The sequence below is a fragment of the Tamandua tetradactyla genome, chromosome 2 (genome assembly GCF_023851605.1).
Source record: "Tamandua tetradactyla isolate mTamTet1 chromosome 2, mTamTet1.pri, whole genome shotgun sequence".
Lineage (NCBI taxonomy): Eukaryota > Metazoa > Chordata > Mammalia > Pilosa > Myrmecophagidae > Tamandua > Tamandua tetradactyla.
The window spans coordinates 184,587,853-184,606,870 of NC_135328.1; the positions used below are offsets into that span (position 1 = coordinate 184,587,853).

At 37.1% G+C, this 19,018-nt stretch overlaps 1 protein-coding gene across 4 annotated transcripts; it reads right to left on the reverse strand.

Annotated features, from left to right (window-relative positions):
* Positions 1 to 4,421: 4,421 nt before the first annotated feature.
* Positions 4,422 to 18,963, reverse strand: ZNF684 (zinc finger protein 684). Of its 4 annotated transcripts, none has more exons than XM_077150119.1 (6): positions 18,746 to 18,963; positions 17,730 to 17,864; positions 16,279 to 16,317; positions 12,840 to 12,966; positions 12,416 to 12,511; positions 4,422 to 6,265 (listed from the first exon to the last, which is right to left on the reverse strand). In XM_077150119.1, exons 3-6 carry the CDS (start codon positions 16,291 to 16,293, stop codon positions 5,280 to 5,282), a joined length of 1,224 nt encoding a protein of 407 aa, XP_077006234.1. In that variant the 5' UTR covers positions 16,294 to 16,317; positions 17,730 to 17,864; positions 18,746 to 18,963; the 3' UTR covers positions 4,422 to 5,279. The 4 variants fall into 4 exon arrangements, with proteins under 4 accessions (XP_077006234.1, XP_077006232.1, XP_077006235.1 ...); XM_077150117.1 differs by having other exon boundaries at positions 18,772 to 18,959; XM_077150120.1 differs by lacking the exon at positions 17,730 to 17,864.
* Between the last annotated feature and the right edge of the window lie 55 nt (positions 18,964 to 19,018).

The window sequence follows — 19,018 nt, forward strand, 5'->3', positions numbered from 1 at the left end:
TGAGAAGTGAACTCTTGGGTACAAAGAAATGAGACACTGATAGTTTGGAAAATTCTGAGCTTTTGGAAAGCAAGTTCCCAGAGAATAGTGGCCCACTATTTAAACAAACATGGGAAAATAAAAAGAAAAATCAAACAAAAAAACATGGATCCAGTCAGCCAGTCAGCCATTTCAGCACAAGCAAGGATTGGAGATGGAATTACACAGGAAGGATTTGTGGAAAATCCTACTGTCTGATGGGAGTGATCTCTGTATACTGCACAGTCAGTTTTCTGTAGGAAATCTGAATGAATGGAACCAATGCCAGTCTGGACTAAAAGGGACAGATTGGAAGAAAAATGGCTTCAAAGGCAGAATCATAGAAACTAAGGTCTGAAGCCAAGAAACCTTGGGCCAGGAGAGTGGACCCACCCATACATGTATAAAGGGTGAGCATGTTAATTTGCAAGCTGCCAGAAGGCAATATACCAGAACTGGAATGGTTTTAAAAAGGAGGAATTTAGTATATTACAAGGTTACTGTTCTAAGCCTATAAAAGTGTACAAAATCAGGCATTCAGGGAAAGATACCTTAATTCGAGGAAGGTTGATGGATCAGGAACACTTCTGTCATCTGGGAAGTCACATGGCTGGCATCTGCTGATTCCTTGCTCCTGGGCTCTGCTGCTTTCAGCCTCTGTTCCTGTGGGGGTTCCTCACTTTGCTTCTCTTGGGCTTTCATCTCTTGGCTTCCCTTGGCTCTCTGCAGGTTCTGTCTTGCTTAACTCATGGTGATGTCCCCTGGGCTCCAAGCATCTCCAAATATCCATGTCTTTGTTCTCTGAAGCAACTGATCTCCAAGCATCTACATCTGCTCTCTCTGTTGGCTCTGAGGCTTCTGTCATTTCTGACTCTCTACAAAATGTTTCCTCTTTTTAAGGAGTCCAGTAAACTAATCAAGACCCACTTTGAATGGGTAGAGTCCCATCTCCATCTAATCAAAGGTCACACTCACAATTGGGTGTGTCACATCTCTGCAGAGATAATCAAAAGTTTCCAACCTACAGTATTGAATTAGGATTAAAAGAAATGGCTGCCCCTACAAGATTGAATCAGGATTAAAACATGGCTTTTCTGGGGTACATAATATTTTCAAACCAGCACAACGAATTTGCCCAGGAAGCAGAGGGTGGGGCTTCTACCTCAATGTTCAGGAAGGGTTTTGGGGCCTCAGGTCCTTAGAGAAAGTCGAGCACATTCCCTGGGGATAGGAGGGGAGGGAGCCTGGAGATCACCCCATTGTTCTGAAGTTGAGTGGGTGCCCTGGGGATGGCAGAGAGCCTGAGCGCTTCCCTGATGCTTGGAGAGGGTGGAGCCAAGAAAAAGATGGTCTCCCCAATGTCCCCCAATGTTGCAACCCTCATGCCAGTATTTGGAGAGAACACAGCTTCTACGTACACCCTTGGAAAGGGTGGGGATGCTGTTTTCTAAAACCCTGAGAATGAATGACTCTCAGACTTTGAAATCCAATGGAATTTGCCCTGCAGGCTTTTGGAACTGTTTTGGTCCAGTGACCCCTGTTTACCTTTTAATTTTTCCCTAGAACAATGGGAACATGTATCCTATGACTGCTTCTTTGTATACTGGAAACAGTATTTTGTATTGCAAATTTATTATTACTGAAATGGTTTAAGGCTTTTGTGGTATTGTGATCAAATGAATATATTTTGACTTTATTTTTTTTAATTATTTTTATTTTATTTTTTTTGCATGGGCAGGTTCCAGGAATCAAACCTGGGGCTCTAGCATGGCCGGCAAAAATTCTGCCACTGGGCCACCATTGCCCACCCCAAGTGAATGTACTTTGTATATGGAAAGAACATGTCTCTTTGGGGTCCCTGGGTAGAATGTGCTGGTTTGAAGCTGCTATGTATCCCTGAAAGTTATATCCTTTTTCCCGATCCAATCTTGTGGGAGCAGCTACATTTCTTTTAATCTTGATTCAATAATCGTGCGATGGAAACTTTGAATGTTTCCATGGAGATGTGACACAGCCAATGCAGGTGTGACCTTTTGATTAGATGGAGATGTGACTCCACCTATTCGAGGTGGGTCTTGATTAGCTTACTAACAGGGGAAATACTTTGGAGGAAGCTGAGATTCTTGGGGAACAGATGCTTCAGAGCTGACATAGACACAGACATTTGGAAATGCAGAAACCCCAGGAGATGCCAGGAGCCGAGAGAGCCAACAGAAGTTAGACAGGAACCACAGCATAGCAGACATCACCATGTGCCTTTCCATGAGATGCTAAGCTAAGAGATGAAACCCAGAGCTTTGCCCCAGAAGCTAAGTCAGGACACATAGACAGAGAAGAAGCCACTGGAATCAGAAGCAGGAAGCAATGAAACTGAGAACAAGGACCAGCAGATGCCAGCCACATGCCTTCCCATGTGATAGACATTGGCTTTTCTTAAGTCAAGGTATCTTTTTCTGGATGCCTTAGTTTGGATGTTTTTATAGTCTTAGAACTATAAACTTATAATTTAATAAATCTCCTTTCTAAAAGCTGATCCATTTCTGGTATATCACATAGTGGCAGCATTAGCAAACTAAAACAAATTGGAACAGTAAGTGCTAAGTAGGGTAACATGAGGACTTCAGGTAGGAAATGAGAGAAAAGAGTTGAGCTGTAAAAAGGCAAATCTGTTGACTAAAAGTATTTTAAGATTTTCCTGTGAGGCTGGTAAACTGAAATATTTCTGAAATAATAATTCTGAAAATTCCAAAAGAAGGGTTGCAGAAACCATCAGGATGACTGCATAAATTAAAGTAGCATATAGCTTCCTAAAATAACTTTGAGTAAGACTTAGATTTTTATGTTTTAATATGCTTGTGGAAAAAAGCACTATCATTCATTTATAGCCATTACTCCACATTACTCTTCAAATATGGCTAATGAAGGAAAAGCAATGCAACATATTTGTAACTGGGTTCAAATTTTAAAAGGAAATAGCTTGATTTTTAAAATTTAGTTTCAAGCTCAATGTTGTCCCTGAGTTTTGTCACAACTCCAGAGGAGTAAAGGCTTTTTGACATTACCAAGGAATATTGTGGACAGCAATAAAAACTTAAAATACTTAAATGGTTGATTCAGCTGCTTAAAAGTATATGCAGGGCCATGGTGGCTCAGTAGGCAGAGTTCTTGCTTGCCATGCTGGAGACTCTGGTTTGATTCCCAGTGCCTGCTCATACAAAAAAAAAAAAAAAAAAAAAAGTATATGCAGTATTTACAATATGTCTGTGCTGGTTTGAAACTGTTGTGCTCCCCAGAAAATCCTGCTCTTTAATCCTCATTCAATATTGCTGGGTGGGATCTTTTTTATTGTTTCCATGGAAATGTGACCCACCCAATTGTGGGTGGTAACTTTTGATTAGATGGTTTCCATAGCGATGTGTCTCACCCATTCAAAGTGGGGTTGCTTAATGGACCTCTTTAAGATAGAACCCTTTTGGAAAGAGCCAACAGAGCCCACAAAGCCAAGAGACCTTTGGAGACCTAGAAGGAAGATGCTCCCAAGGAAGCCTTATGAAATGAGGGCAGAAAGCTAACAGAGTCGCCATGTGCCCTCCCAGCTGAGAGAGAAACCCCAAACTTCACCAGCCCTTTCTTTGGAGATAAGGTATCTTTCTCTGGATGCCTTAATTTGAACATTTTCATAGCCTTAGAACTGTAAACTTTCAGCTCGATAAATTCCCTTTTTAAAAACCATTCCACTTATGGTATATTGCATTCAGTTTACAAACTAAAACAATGTCCCATTTCAAAATGAGTTACTAAACAGAAAAACTGATTTAATGATGCTTACGCCGGCCATACAGAAAATTCCAGGTACCTCTGAGAATTAAACTTGTATAGATTTCTTTTAAAACAAACATACAAACTAAAAAGCAAAACAAAACCAAAAACTGAACAGAGACCAACAGGACTTAGAAACAGGGTAAGATAATGGGTAATTGGAGCTGAAGGGATACAGACTGTGCAACAGGACTAGATACAAAAACTCAAAAATGGACAGCACAATAATACCTAATTGTAAAGTAATCATGTTAAAACACTGAATGAAGCTGCATCTGAGCTATAGGTTTTTTTTTTTGTTTGTGTCTTTTTTTTTACTATTATTATTATTTCTATTTTTTCTCTATATTAACATTCTATATCTTTTTCTGTTGTTTTGCTAGTTCTTTTCCTAAATCGATGCAAATGTACTAAGAAATGATGATCATGCATCTATGTGATGATGTTAAGAATTACTGATTGCATATGTAGAATGGAATGATTTCTAAATGTTGTGTTAATTTCTTTTTTTCTTTAATTAATAAAAAACATTATGATAAAAATAAATCATAATGTTTAAATAAAAAAAAAACTGCCACAAAATCTAAAAACTCTTTCCCTGAAAGTTGCAAAGTATCATGACACCCTACTCTATTCAACTCAAATACATGATATGCCAGTTAAATACCACTTGAGCCATGCTTACATCTTACGTAGATACAGAAATGAAAAAGAACAGAAATTCTGAAGTGCAAGTGCTTTATTTACATACTTACTTAAATACTCAATTTTCTGGATACTTATTGCAATAAAGAATATAATTTTCTTTTCCTCAATCAATACCATGCTTACATTTTTTTTTTGTTTTGGTGTTTTACATACATAGGGAAACATATTCATCATAAATTTTATAAGAAGTTTCCACTTCCATAATTAAAGAGGACACTCAGATTCAGTAACAGTGCCATGTCCATTAAAAGTGCCAGCAAATGGATGAAAACATCACACAACTTCATACTAGGTATTATACCACATTTTTAGCAACTGATTAGCTACACATACGCCATTGCTGGGATTGGAAGAGAAATGTGCTATTTACTACAGAAACCCTTTTAATAAATATAACATATAAGGCATACATTTTATATTCATAATTGTAAAATAGACATAAAAATATTTAAACCAGGAATGGAAAATTATTATGTTTTACTCTGATTTCTTATTTAATTTATCCTTACTTTCTAAGCTCTATGCTCTATTTTTTATAATTCAATGTTTTCTGTGATCTTTTTTGTTAAATGCTTAGGGTCACTTTCAGAATATAACTGGCATTATAAAATTGCTTTTTATGGGAAATTACTCTTCCAAATTCAAATTGTTGATTTCTCTTCACTATGAATTCTGTGCCATTTAATACAACTTAGCTAATATTTAAGGCTTCTTCATATTCATAAAAGTGAATATTATGTATGAATTTTCTGATGTACAACCAGATGTGGCTTCTGGGAAAATGCTTTCCCACATTTGTTACATTCATAGGGCTTCTCTCCTGTATGAGTTATCTGATGTCTAAGGAGATGAGACTTCTTGATGAAGGCCTTGCCACATTCAGTACATCCATGGGGTTTCTCGCCTGTATGAATTCTCTGATGTGTTACAAGTACCGATGTGTTGCCAAAGGCTTTGCCACATACAATACATCTATACGGTTTCTCTCCTGTATGAAATCTAGAATGTTTATAAAGGGATGAACTATACCTGAAGGTTTTCCCACACTCCTTACATTCAAATGAGTTCTCAAGTGTATGGGACTTCACATGTTGATTAAAAGAAGAATTCCAAGTGAATGTCTTCCCACACTGACTACATTCATAAGGCTTCTCTCCAGTGTGAAGTCTCTGGTGGACCACAAGTTGTGCTTTATGCATAAAAGCTTTCCCACAATCACTGCACACAAAGGGTCTCTCTCCATTATGAATTTTTTGATGAGTTACAAGGTGTGCCTTCCTGCTATAGGCTTTTCCACAATCATTGCATACAAAGGGTCTCTCTCCATTAGGAATTTTCTGATGGGTTAAAAGGTGTAACTTTCTACTATAGGCTTTCCCCCAGTTACTGCAGTCAAAATTTTTTTTTCTTATATGATTTTTTTCACGTCTGATAAGCAATTTCTTTTTGCAGGTTTTCCCACATTCACTGCATTCATAAGAGTTTTCTTCAGTATAACTTCTACTATAATTAAGTACATCTAAATGAGGTTGCAAATTCTTCCCATATGATTTACATTTATAAGATTTTTGTCTTTTAGGATTAAGACTTTTGCTCATATTATAATTGTAGAGTTGCTCCATAGTTAGAATTTTATTGAACATAAACATAACTGACTTCAAAAAATTGTCTTTGTTTTCCTGGTGCTTCTCTTGTTCATCAACAGGTGAGCAGTCAGATTCTAAAAAGAAGTACAATATAACATTTCTAGTTAAGTTTTCCATCAACATATTATTGAAAGAAACATGTACTTTCAAATCTAGTCACCCATTCTGAAGTAAATCCTGTATTTACCTTGATCCTGAGCTTTAAGAATAAAGCTACTGAAAGAAATGAGCATAGACAAAGAACAACTAGAACAAAATGGCTTAACTTATGACCTGTGGAAAAACAGTAAAATATGCACAAGGTTCAATATTTAAGGTACAAAGGAAGTTCAAAGATTGCTCAACAAGATACAAGATTTCACTGAATAAGGAAAGAACATGGTGGAGATCTAATTAATAGATAGGGTAAAACAAGGTAAAGAGGAAACAAGGGAGTTAAGAGAAAATATGAGAAGATGTACTAGATTTGGAGGAGGCAGATCACAGCCAGAATCCTCACTACCTAATTCCTAGATTACCCTGGCAAGATATCTCCCTATTTCATTGATTCATTTCTCTTTTTCCTTAGTTACCCTCTATATCAATTCCCTTTTGGAACATTCCTGTATCTACAGTCCTCTAACCCCACTGAACAACCACAGCTGAGGCATATCTGTAGACAGGGCTCCAACTCTGCTTACAGATAGAATTCAATCTTTGCGTGTAGTTGTAAGGCCAGGAACACAAAGGTCTAGCAAATCATTCAAGGGCAAGTGATTGTTAGCCTAGGCAGATTGTTTATTATCACTTTATTCTGGCTGGGTTTCTGTGTATGAATGCCTTTGATAAGTACTGTTTCTATACCACTTTCAATCTGCCTAACAAACTAGTCCCCTCAAAGCTTCTTAGCTTCTTGAGGTCACATTCTTTTCACTACTATTTTCCAAACCCTAAAATCCCCAAGTACATTGCCCCATTGAAAACAAAATTGGGCTGGGGGGTGGGGGGAGGAGACAGTTATAATTTCCCACTTCTGAAATTCTTTCCATGTACAACATGCCTGGCCTCTTGCTCTATACCTAATTCTTCTCTGTGGAGATAGACTGAGTAGTGAGTTAAAACCAACAGTACACATTATTTTATAGAGTGGTTCTGAGTATGGGAATTTGGTTTCTTTCTTCTTTCTTCTCTACTTAAATCAATAGGAAGCAGCATACTGTTTTATCCCTACCAATAATAACCAATTGAAAAATTCAAGATTATAAACCTGGTAAATAAAAGATATAAACTTACTCATGGCATCTAAGGATGCATTCCACTCATCCTTAACAGATACCTTGTGTTCCAGGTATGTCAGACTCCTAAATAACTTCAATAATTTGGTCATGTTCCTTCCTCACCTTAACTGCCCTCACCTATCTCCTCCTCTTCTCCTTTCAAGTACTCAGATATTCTTTCAGGGAGGAACCATTGTTCAATGATCACACACACAAAAAAAATTCCATACTGCTTCAAGATCCAATTTCTCTGAACTTCTAAGTGAGTTGCAGCTGCCTGTACCATTCATTTTGACAATCAGAACAAAACTGCTATGCTAATATGTACTGAACAGATGTTTCACATTTACTTTCCAAATTTTTAAATATTTTATATCACTATATTTTCTGTTCTGACTATAATTTACACACCTAGAAAATGGTATGGGTTTTCTGCTTTCTTTGAGCAAGAGGGCACAAATTGTGCAAAGAAATAAATGATACAGGACTTTCTCTTCAGGGCATTATCATGAGAGAACAAGCCTTAAAAAGCCAAACAGAATTTAAAAAATATCCCATACTGTGTATGTCAAACTTCTATGGCACAGCCATAGTAGAGTTGGGATGGGATTTCATAGAAGATAGAGATTAATCTAGGTTAGAGTTATCATGAAAGAGGAGAAAAAACTGAACTCAGACTTAAGATAGATAATTATGGATAAGCAAAATGGGATCATATTATACAGGGCTTTAAAAGACATTTAAATATCATAGTATAGTTATGGAATAACATGGCTATGCTTTAGGAGAATGACAAGAAAAATGGAATAATTTGGAAAATTTTGCAGGAACATCTAAAATGAATCAGAAAATACAATGGAAAAAGAAAAAGAAAAACAAATAGAACAATCAAAATTCCCAGAAAACTAACAGAGGAAAGGAAACTTTCACTTGGGGATGAAACAATTGCACAAATAGTGCAATCTTAGAATCTGTACTGCATTCCTGTAAACTCTAAAGAATACCCAGGGCACTATCTGAGACTTTATAAAAAGTTTCACTCACTAAGTTTATTTTTCAGAAATCTATAACCTCCAGATGGTTCCTAGGCCAGATAAGCCTTGAAACCCAGAGTTACCAGCTCTCCAAGAGCATCAACCAGTTGCACCTCCCTACCCCATTATTTCAACACTCCTTTTCAACAGAAAGAAGTTAGAATGTTCATTGTCCAAATATCCCTAAAGAGTGGGAGAAGGATCAAAAGAGAAGGAGTTGTATCAGAGAAGATAGGACTTAACAAATGAATATGACTACTGAATCATTATATTGATATTTCTTTTCAGTATTCAGTGTCTTAGAGCAGCTAGAAGGAAACAACTGAAATTGTGGAACTAACCCATACTATACCTTGAAATTTGTTCTAAAACTACTTGTTAAAATGTACTTTGAAATTCATTGCCTCTTTTGTATATATGTTATATATCACAATAAAAAAAAGTAAAATAAAAAGAAGTAGCAAATAAATGCTCAAAAACAAACAAACAAACAAAACTGTACTGCTTAACCAGTACAACAATCAGATGAAGAAGAGCTGAAAAAATCTGATCACTTAAACACTGGCAATTCTAAAGGTCTTGAATAAGTTGAAGCAAGTGTCAAAGAAGAGCCTAGCACAAAGCCAATCAACAATAAAATCCTAGAAAAGAGGGAGAAATGACCTCCAGAGCTAACTAATTGTTCTGGTTTGAAAAAGCCTTGTTCTTCTAATCCTGATTCAATATTGTGGGACCTCTTCCCACCCTACAATATTGAATTTTGTTTCATGGAGATGTGACTCCACCCATTCAAGGGGTCTTGATTAGTTTACTGGAGTTCCAAAGGGACAACATAAAGAAACATTTAGGAGAAAGCTTAGATTCAGATGTTTGGAAATACAGAAGCCCCAGGAGATGCCAGGAGCTGAAACAGCAGACAGAAGCTAGACAGGAACCAGAGTCTAGCAGACATCGCCATGTGCCTTTCCATGAGATGCTAAGTTAAAAGCTGAAACCCAGGGTTTTTCCCGAAAGCATCTAAATCAGGATCCATAGGTGTTTAGAGAGGAAGCCAATGGAATCAGAAGGTGGAAGAAATGGAACCAAGAACAAGGATGAGCAGATGTCAGCCACATGCCTTCCCATGTGATAGACATCACCCTGTCTTTGGAGTCGAGGTATTTTTATCTGGATGCCTTAGTTTGGACATTTTTAAGGGCTTAGAATGATAAACTTGTAACTTAATACATTCTCCTTTTAAAAACCTTTCAATTTTTGGTATTTTAGATTGCAACAGCTTTAGAAAACTAAAACACTCATCAAGATAAACAGATACATAGATATCTTAAAAAATAACAGGAAGATAAGGCCCAGTCAAAAGAAGAAGTTAAAACTTCAGAGGAGACACAGAATTTGGAACATTTAATCAAAAATGTTCAAACAAATCTAAATCATTTCAAGGAGACAAAGGAAAATATGACTGAAGAAGTAAAGGCTATTAAGAAGACACTGGGTAAGTATGAAGAGAAATTTGAAAGTATAAAAAGAATAATAACAGAACTTACAGGAATGAAAGACTTAACAAAGAGATTAAAAATATACTGGAGGCAGGGCAGTGTGACGGTGGCTCAGTGGCAGAATTCTTACCAGCCATGCCGGAGACTGGGTTCAATTCCCAGTGCCTGCCCATACAAGAAAAAAGAAAGAAAGAAAGAAAATAAACCAGAGGCATTCAACAGTAGATATGAACAGTCAGAAGAAAGAATCAGTGAACTAGAGGACAGAACAATCAAATTCTTACAGACAGAAAAACAGACAGAGAAAAGAATGCAAAAAAATTGAGCAGGATGTCAGGGAATTGAACAACAGCATGAAGTGCACCCACATATGCATCATGGGTATCCCAGGAGGAGAAGAGAAGGAAAAAGTGGCAGAAAGATTTTTGAGGAAATAATGACCAAAAATTTCCGAACTCTTATAAAGACATAAATATCCATGTCCAAGAAATGCAATGTACTCCAATAGAATAAATCCCAATAGACCTACTCAACATCCATACTAATCAAAATGTCACATGCCAAAGATAAAGAGAGAACTCTGAAAGTAGCAACAAAAAGCAATTCATCACATACAATGGAACCACAATAAGATTAAGTGCCAATTTCTCATCAGAAACCATGGAAGCAAGAAGGCAGTGGCATAATATATTTAAGATACCAAAAGAGGAAAATTGCCAGCCAAATCTTTATAGAGCAAAATAGTCCTTTGAAAATGAAGGAGATTTTTAAATATTCACAGATAAACAGAAAGAGAGAGCTCATCAACAAGAAACCTGCCCTACAAGAAATATTAAAGGGAGTTCTGCAAGTTGAAAGGAAAAGACAGGAGAGAGAGGCTTGGAGGAGACTGTGGATGTGAAGACTATCAGTAAAGGTAACTAAAAGGAGAAAAAGACAGATATTTATATGATCTATAAAATACAGCTATTTGAGGTCTCAATCATTTGAAATGTACTTCTTGTATGGTTGCTGTGGAAAGGAAAAAACTTAATTAGAATCAGTCTTGTATAAACTAATATTTGAATGCATATGCCATAAATTCCAATAATACTTAAGGAAAAACTCTTAAAAGAAAAAAAGTAATTGTTTGTCACAGTCATTTTGAGACTGCAAAGCAGAGGCCAGTAATTATCTTTTATTGCAGAGAAAATGGTGAAGCTTGAAGAATATTAAAATAGATCATATTTAAAAAATAGAGAATTTGTTCAGATGAGGTAAAATTATGGGAATACAAAGTTGGTGAGGCAAATATGCTGGAAACGGCATAATGCGAACCTTAGTCTGCATAGGTCATGAGACTTCTAAGGCAGCTACTGTGGAGAGAAGTACAGAAGATGAAAGAAAAGGCAAGAAGTAAAAGTGAATAAGCAGGAGGAAAAAATGAGAATAGATTAGTGAGGAACCAACTAAAAGAAGAGAATTTCAAAAAGATATCAGTATTAACAAATGAAGTAGAACAATACATTGGAAGGCAGACACTTCAAGGTAATAGTGAAACTATAGGTGACCAAGGACTAATAATATTCATATTTTATAAATAAATAAACCATGCTACAAAGTAATTTTTCCAAGGTTAGATAGATAGTGATTGATGAAGCAAGACTTGAAACCTACACACTCTGACTATCCTGCAAGGATGAATAGAATTTATAGAAAATGATCTGTGATCATGATGAAGAGAGAAGAATGAGGATTTTAGGAATAGACCAAAGATCAAAGAAAGGACATAAATATATCAAGTAGTGAGAGGATCTAGAGGAGAGAGGAAAGGGATATATATCCATAAAAAAGCTGAGTGTTATGGAATGAATTGTGTCCTCCATAAGATATGTTCAAGTTCTAACCTCCTGTCTTTTGAATATGACCCTATTTGAAAACAGGATTATTGATGATGTCATTAGCTAAGATGAGGCCAAACTGGACCAGGGTGGGCCTTAATCTAATATAACTGTTATTCTTAGAAGAAGAAGTTAGGACACAGAGAGAAGATGGCCATGTGACAAAGGGAGAAACCGAACCATGTACTGCCAGCAAACCACTGCCAGCTCTACAGACTTCAGAGGAAGCATGGCCTGCCAACACCTTGATTTTGGACTGCTGACCTACAGACTGTGAGATAATAAATTTCTGTTGTTTTAAGCCACCCTGGCATTTTGTTAAAGCAGCCTTAGCAAACTAAGACTCTGTGCAAAGAGAACGTACGCTTAAGTGGGGAAAGTAAAAATGAAGGTGTCATTTATGAATCTGATGTTATATCAAGTGTACCCTGTCATTTCAAAGGTCTGTGGCATTTAAGAGGTGATTCCTGGAACATATTTCAAAGGTGTCTGTCCCTCACAGACCAACTAGGATCTCAATTCCAAAGACTCCAATCTACCTGATTTTCTCTCACTCACCTGGATAGCTCCAACATAGGTTATTTCCTTCCACCATCCATGACTGTTGTCCTTGCTCCACCTTGAAGATCACTTTTGTTTTTGTAACTGGGCACCCTGTTAAAGGGAAAGAACACAGAACTGGGGACAAAGTGCTTGGGACAGCAACTACCGCACAACCTAGTTCTGCCTCCTTGAGTCTCAGGGCCTTTATAGGATGACAAATGGGCTTTAGAAGAGAAAAGATCCTTCACCTCTACTTGGGAGGAAGATGTATATTCAGACTATTTGATATCCAAAGGGGATTATTAATCTTGAACAATGAATTCAAGGACAAACTCAGAAAGTTCACAGCTTTCAGAATGTTCACCACTTTTACACGTCTTAAAGGAAAGGTACTGTAGTGCCCCATGAGTTACACTGAAAAGTTATCCACTGTCCTTACCCACTGTGATTAGGTTTCTAAAGTTCTCCAACATAACATCCCAATACAGGTTCCTCTGAGTACAATCAAGTAGCTGCCACTCCTCTGGGGTGAAGTCCACGGCCACATCCTGGAATGTCACTGATCCCTGTAACAACACATTCATCTTCAAACTAAAGCGTATATCATTAGTGGATTTACGAGAGAATCACAGCAATATTTTATGATCATATTATGTTAACTACTGAAGGTGCAGAAAGTTACACACAATAACCATACATCTGAATCAGAAATACACTTTGTACCAGAAACAAACAACATAAAAACAAAAATCATAATAAAAATAACCAACTAGTGCCAGGCCAATTCAATGAGGAAAGAAGAAATTTCTTTTTAACACATGGTGTTGAGACAACTGAATATCAATATGCATACGATGAAGTTGGACTCCTACCTCACATCATATGTAAAAATGAGCTAAAAATGGATCAGATATGTAAGAGATAAAACTGTAAAACTCTTAAAAGAAAATGGCAGTAAATTGTTGTGAACTAGGTCGAGGCAATGGTTTCTTAGATGTGATAGAAAAAGCATATGCAACAAAAGAAAAAAATAGATAAATCTGGACTTCATAAAAATTTTTAAAATTTGTGCTTCAAAGGATACCATCAAAAAAGACAACCTATAGAATGGGAGAAAATATTTACAAAATCACATATCTTATGGGAGACTTGTATCTAGAACATATAAAAAAATTCTTACAACTCAGCAATACAAGGACAAATAAACCAATTTAAAAATAGGCAAAGGATTTGAATAGACATTTCTCCAAAGAAGGCATATATATGGCCAAAAACCATATGAAAAGATGCTAACAGCATTAATCATTAGTAAAATGCAAATCAAAACCACAAGAGATATCAGTTCATACTTATTAGGATAGCTAAATTTAGAAAGACACAATAAGTGTTGGTAAGATGTGAAGAGTTGGCACTCTTATAACATGCTGATGGGATTGTAAAGTGGTACAGCCACTTTGGAAAAAGTATGGGAGTTCCTCAAAATGTTAAATATAGATTATCATCTATGATCCAGCGATTCCACTTGTAAGTACATACCAAAGAGAACTGAAAACATATGCCCACAAAAAGCTTGTATATGAATGTTCACACCAAGAATTATTTGTAGTAGCCCCAAAATGGAAACAACCTGGGTGTCTATCAACAGATGAATGGATAAACAAAACATGGTATATCCATATGGTAAGAATACTATTCAGTAACAAAAAAGGAATGCAGTACACATACATGCTACAATATGGATGAACTTTGAAAATGTGCTGGGTGAAAGAAGCCAGACACAAACAACATACTATATGGCCATTTGTATGAAATGTCCAGAACAGGCAAATCCACAGGAACAAAAACTGGATTAGGGCTGGGGAAAGAGAAATAGGGAATAAATGCTAATGGGTATGGGGTTTCTTTCTGATGAAAATGTTCTGAAATTAGTGGTGATAGCTGCTCAATTCGGAGAATATGCTAAAAAACACTGAAATGTATACTTTGGGTGAATTTGGTGATATGAAATTATATCTCAATAAAGTTATTAAAATAGTGCTTATCAGTCTTTACTATAAAATATTTAATGAGGACCTATTAGAAACTTTACTAGTGATACCAAAAGAATAAAATTATTCCTGCCCACAGAGATCTTACAACCTAGTAGACCCAACAAAGTAAATATTTAAGTATAATTGATATCACAGGGGCTATGAAAAATTTACATGCCAGATACCACATAAACATAATAAAATAGGAACATGGGGATTATTTTATGATAAAATACATTCTCTCAACCATATAACCAGAATCGTGTGTATAGGTAAATATTAAAAGCACTGAAATTAAAGGCAATGTAGTTACTTATCTGTTACAAAAGAGACAGTTAATACTGTATAGAGCAGGGGTCAGTGCACTATAACCCATTGGCTGCCCTCCTGTTTTTGTAAAGAAAATGTTATAGGAACACAGTCACATCCATTCATTTACTTTGGCTCCATGGGCAGAGCTGAGCAGTTGTGCAGAGGCTGTATGCCCCTCCTGTCTAAAATGTCTACTATCTGGGCCTTTAAGACAATACTTGTCAACCCCTGATATAAAGAGTGGAAATGGATAATGGGAAATGTATTAGAAATTCTCTAAAGTGGTAGATTAAAAAAAGGAACATGTATATGGCCTTATTTATAAGTATAAAAAAAGGATATGAGAAAAAAAATTGCCAATTTATGAAAAATCTTCATAAGCTTAAAATCCTTGATTTAAACAAAAAGCAAACCAAAAAAAAAAAAAAAATCTACCAGAATACAAGAGGAAACAGTAAAAGACTAGAAGAATACCCATACATTTGGGGCAAAAAAAAGATTTTTGGCTAGCAATTACCATTCAAAATTGCATTTACTGAAAGTCCTGGCCACTGCAAGAAGACAAGGAAAAAAGAGACATAAATATTGGACAGGAAAGAGACAAAATTCCATTTGCACAGTATATGATTGTTTACTTAGAAAATCTAAGAATCGACTAAAAAACTCTTGGACCCAATAAGAATTCTGTAGGTTGATTGGACACAAGGGCAACACAGATAAATCTATACTTTCTTATGTACCAGAATAGTCAATTAGAAAATATGAAGAAAAATGATCCTTTCCATTCCCTATAGCAACTTAAGTCATGTATAAGAATAAGCCTACAAGAATTACTGTAAGAAATCTTTTAAGAAAAACTAAATGGAGAGGGCTCACTGAAAAGTTATGAATTCTCTCCAAATTAAATCTATAAGTTTTATGTGATCATAATAAAAATACCTAATAAGCTACTTTATGGACCTTGACAAGCTGCTTTACAAATTCACGTGGAAGACAAAATGCTCAAGAACAGCAAGAGATTTTGGAAAAAGTACAAGATTTACTTATGGAATCAACTGGACGTTAGTAAGGCTATATGGCTGGACTTAAACTGAGTTCATTTTGTGCTGCCTGGCGGTATGTTTTCCCCTTACTCAGGAGTTTTAAGTGTTAAGAGTTAAGGAACACTCCAGAAAGTCACAGGAAACCTTATGCTATATTTATCACAGAACTGATACTGTAAATGGTGTTCCCTACATTATCTATACAACAAGTTATTAGAAGATATTGTCTTCAGATAAATATGCCAGGAAAAACTTTACTTATTTGGGAAACTATGTTGCCCTATCTTCAAAGACAATGTCAATACTTAAATTGGTTGACTATCCATTTTCTATGACTGGACAGGAAAATCGCATACCCATTTGCAAACCCTAATGACTTATGATTCCCTGAGGTTCTTTTGATCTACATTTCCCATATTTTTATATTTCTTTTTAATTATATTATTTTGGGGAGATTTAAAAGATGAAATAAATACATGGATGACTGCCTTACCTGGAAGTCAATCATCTTCTGCAGCTCTTGGACAGAGACCTATGAGTTCAGAGATGAGGAGGAGAATAGAAAAACATGAGAAACCAGTTCTGCAATGCAGAAATCTCTTATTAGAAGTAATCACATTACAAGCTTTGGAAAATTTCACTAACCAAGGGGAGAATGACTTTTCTAGCAAGTCAGAAAAGCCCATATTCTATAAGCTTTATTTATGATCATTTTAATCTTTACTTATGATTATTTTATGCATATATTTCACTTGGACAAGGAAATTATATATTTCTGACTTATTTCTGATCTAACAAGAAGTTCTTAATCTTTGAAGTAGAGATTTTTTTTTCCTTCTAGAAATTTATTCTAAGGAAATAATAATGGATGAGTTGAAAAACTACAGCCTGGCTCTGAAGCTCAGTAACTCTAGAAACTATCCTTCCCTCTAATTAGGGTAGGCTTTTCTGGATCTAAGAACTTTGATTTGTTTAAACTGGAATGCTCAGCAAAGGGTATAAGCCTGTTTCTCTCTTTCTCTGGGATCTTACCATACCCTATAAACCCAGTTTGGGTTTTTTGAAATTCTAACCAGCACAGCTGGGGCCCTAGAAAGGCTAAAATGTGTAAAATAGACATATAGTTTCAATTACAGTCTTCACTGGGTGGCCTGCAGATACACTAAGTGTAATGATTAATTTCATATGTCAATTTGGCTTAAGCTATTGTATCCAGTTATGTGGTCAAGCATTAGCTTACTTGTTACTGTGAGGGTATTTCATAATTGGGATTTGCATCTGTAATTGTTTGATGGCATCTACAGCTGTTCCACCTACAACCAAAAAAAGGAGAGTGCCCCCAGCAATTTGGGGAGTTCTCCTCATCCAATCATTTGGTCTTGAAACTCAAACTGAGGATTTCAGAGGTTAGAGAGAAGAATTTCTGCTTCAACTTCAGCCCTGGCTCTTGCTGGCATTGCCAGCCAGTGAGATTCCCCTAAGGAATTTGAACTAGGGACTTCAGCATTATAATTATCAGAATTTCCAGCTTGCAGCCTACCCTAGAGTGTGAATTTGCCAGACCCCATAGTGGTGTGAGCCAATTCCTTACAATAAATCTTGGTTCTATTTCTCTGGAGAATTCTAATATACCAAGAGACTCTGGAAAAAGTGACCACAAATCAAAATTTACTCAGCATTCATTGCTCAAATATTTCAAAAGGAGAATAAGCTCAACTCTTTGTTTTAGGCAGGGTACTGTGTCTGCCTACAAGAATGAAAATTGGAGAAAACCACCTCCAGGGGAGGAATGTCACATCATAGAGTATAACAAAGAGCACAATAATGCCTGTCACCAGAAGCAACAGTCCTAGGATCTCAATCCATTCCATGGCTCACAGGTGTTGTGGTCCCCAACAAAAGCACAACTCACATAGGCAATGGATGGAACAATGCTTTACTCACAAACAAAAGGTCAGCTTCAATAGTGAGTGTCCCCCATGGTCAGCAAGTCTTCATCTACAGCCTCTGCCAGGAGATGGTAGGCTCACATCCCTCTTGTGCTCCTCCTGCTTCAGGGATAGGATCCCACTTCCCTCCCTACCAGGAACAGATATAGCAATGGAGGTTGGCCAGGTGCCACAAAACACACTCTTTTGGCCAAGCAAGTTCTTATGTTTACATATGCTCAGGGCAAATATGCCAGCAGACCACTATCTGTTAGAGGATATGTTTTAGGTCAAGATGCTCCAAGGATGGAGTCAGCTCACATTCATCATCCATCCTAGGCTGGCTGCAGCACAGAGTTCATTACTGTGTCACAGGGAAAGGTGCCAGGCCACGCTCAGATTGTTCCCTTTCACAAAAACCTATGTGGTTATGAATCTCAGCACTTCCGCCTACAAGAAGGCAAGTAATTTCCCCCCTCTCAGCTTCAGTTAATTCATATGCAAAGTAGTAACGTTTACTTCAGGTGATTGCTGTAAAAACACCTTAACAAGAGTGCATAGGGGATGGGCCATGGTGGCTCAGCAGGCAAGAATGCTCGCTTGCCATGTCAGAGGACCCGGGTTCGGTTCCCGGTGCCTGCCCATGTTAAAAAAAAAAAAAAAAAGTGCATAGTAGTTTCTCTAGAAAGTTTTCTTCCTGGCACCCTTGATATGGCTTAACATTTCCTGTCGCAGGCTCGGATAGGGACAACGGTGTTCTTGGAACCAGGGAAGGTACAGCTGGTTGCACAGACTCCTACACCGTGACTTTTACCTACAAGGCCAAGGATGCAAACTTAGCCTGCCCAAGCTTGGGAAATCGCCTAGGGCCAGTTGAAGCCCTGCTTGTGCTTTCTCTGAAGTATCCCAAAACTGAACAGGACTCATATACACCCAACCACTAAATCACTGCATGTGGGGGTTGTGAAGTTTTATCTTCGACCCGGTAAACACACAAGTCAATCACTGCCTTTCTCCCCGCCCCTCCCTTACGTTCTCCAAGTCCCGCCGAGCCGTACCGTACACTCTTTCACCGAGACGTTCCCGGCTTCAGCTCTAATCCCGGCACCAGGTTACAACATCATTCGGAGACTAAAGGAGTACCCCACAACCTCACCTCCCACAGGGACCTTCCGAAAACTGCAGAATATGGGCTACCGCTCCACTGCGCATGTACGGAAATAACTCCCTACTCAAAATTCCCACGTTACCCCAAGGTGTAGCTATCCGGAAACTACATTTCCCATAAGGCCAGTGGACTTCCTT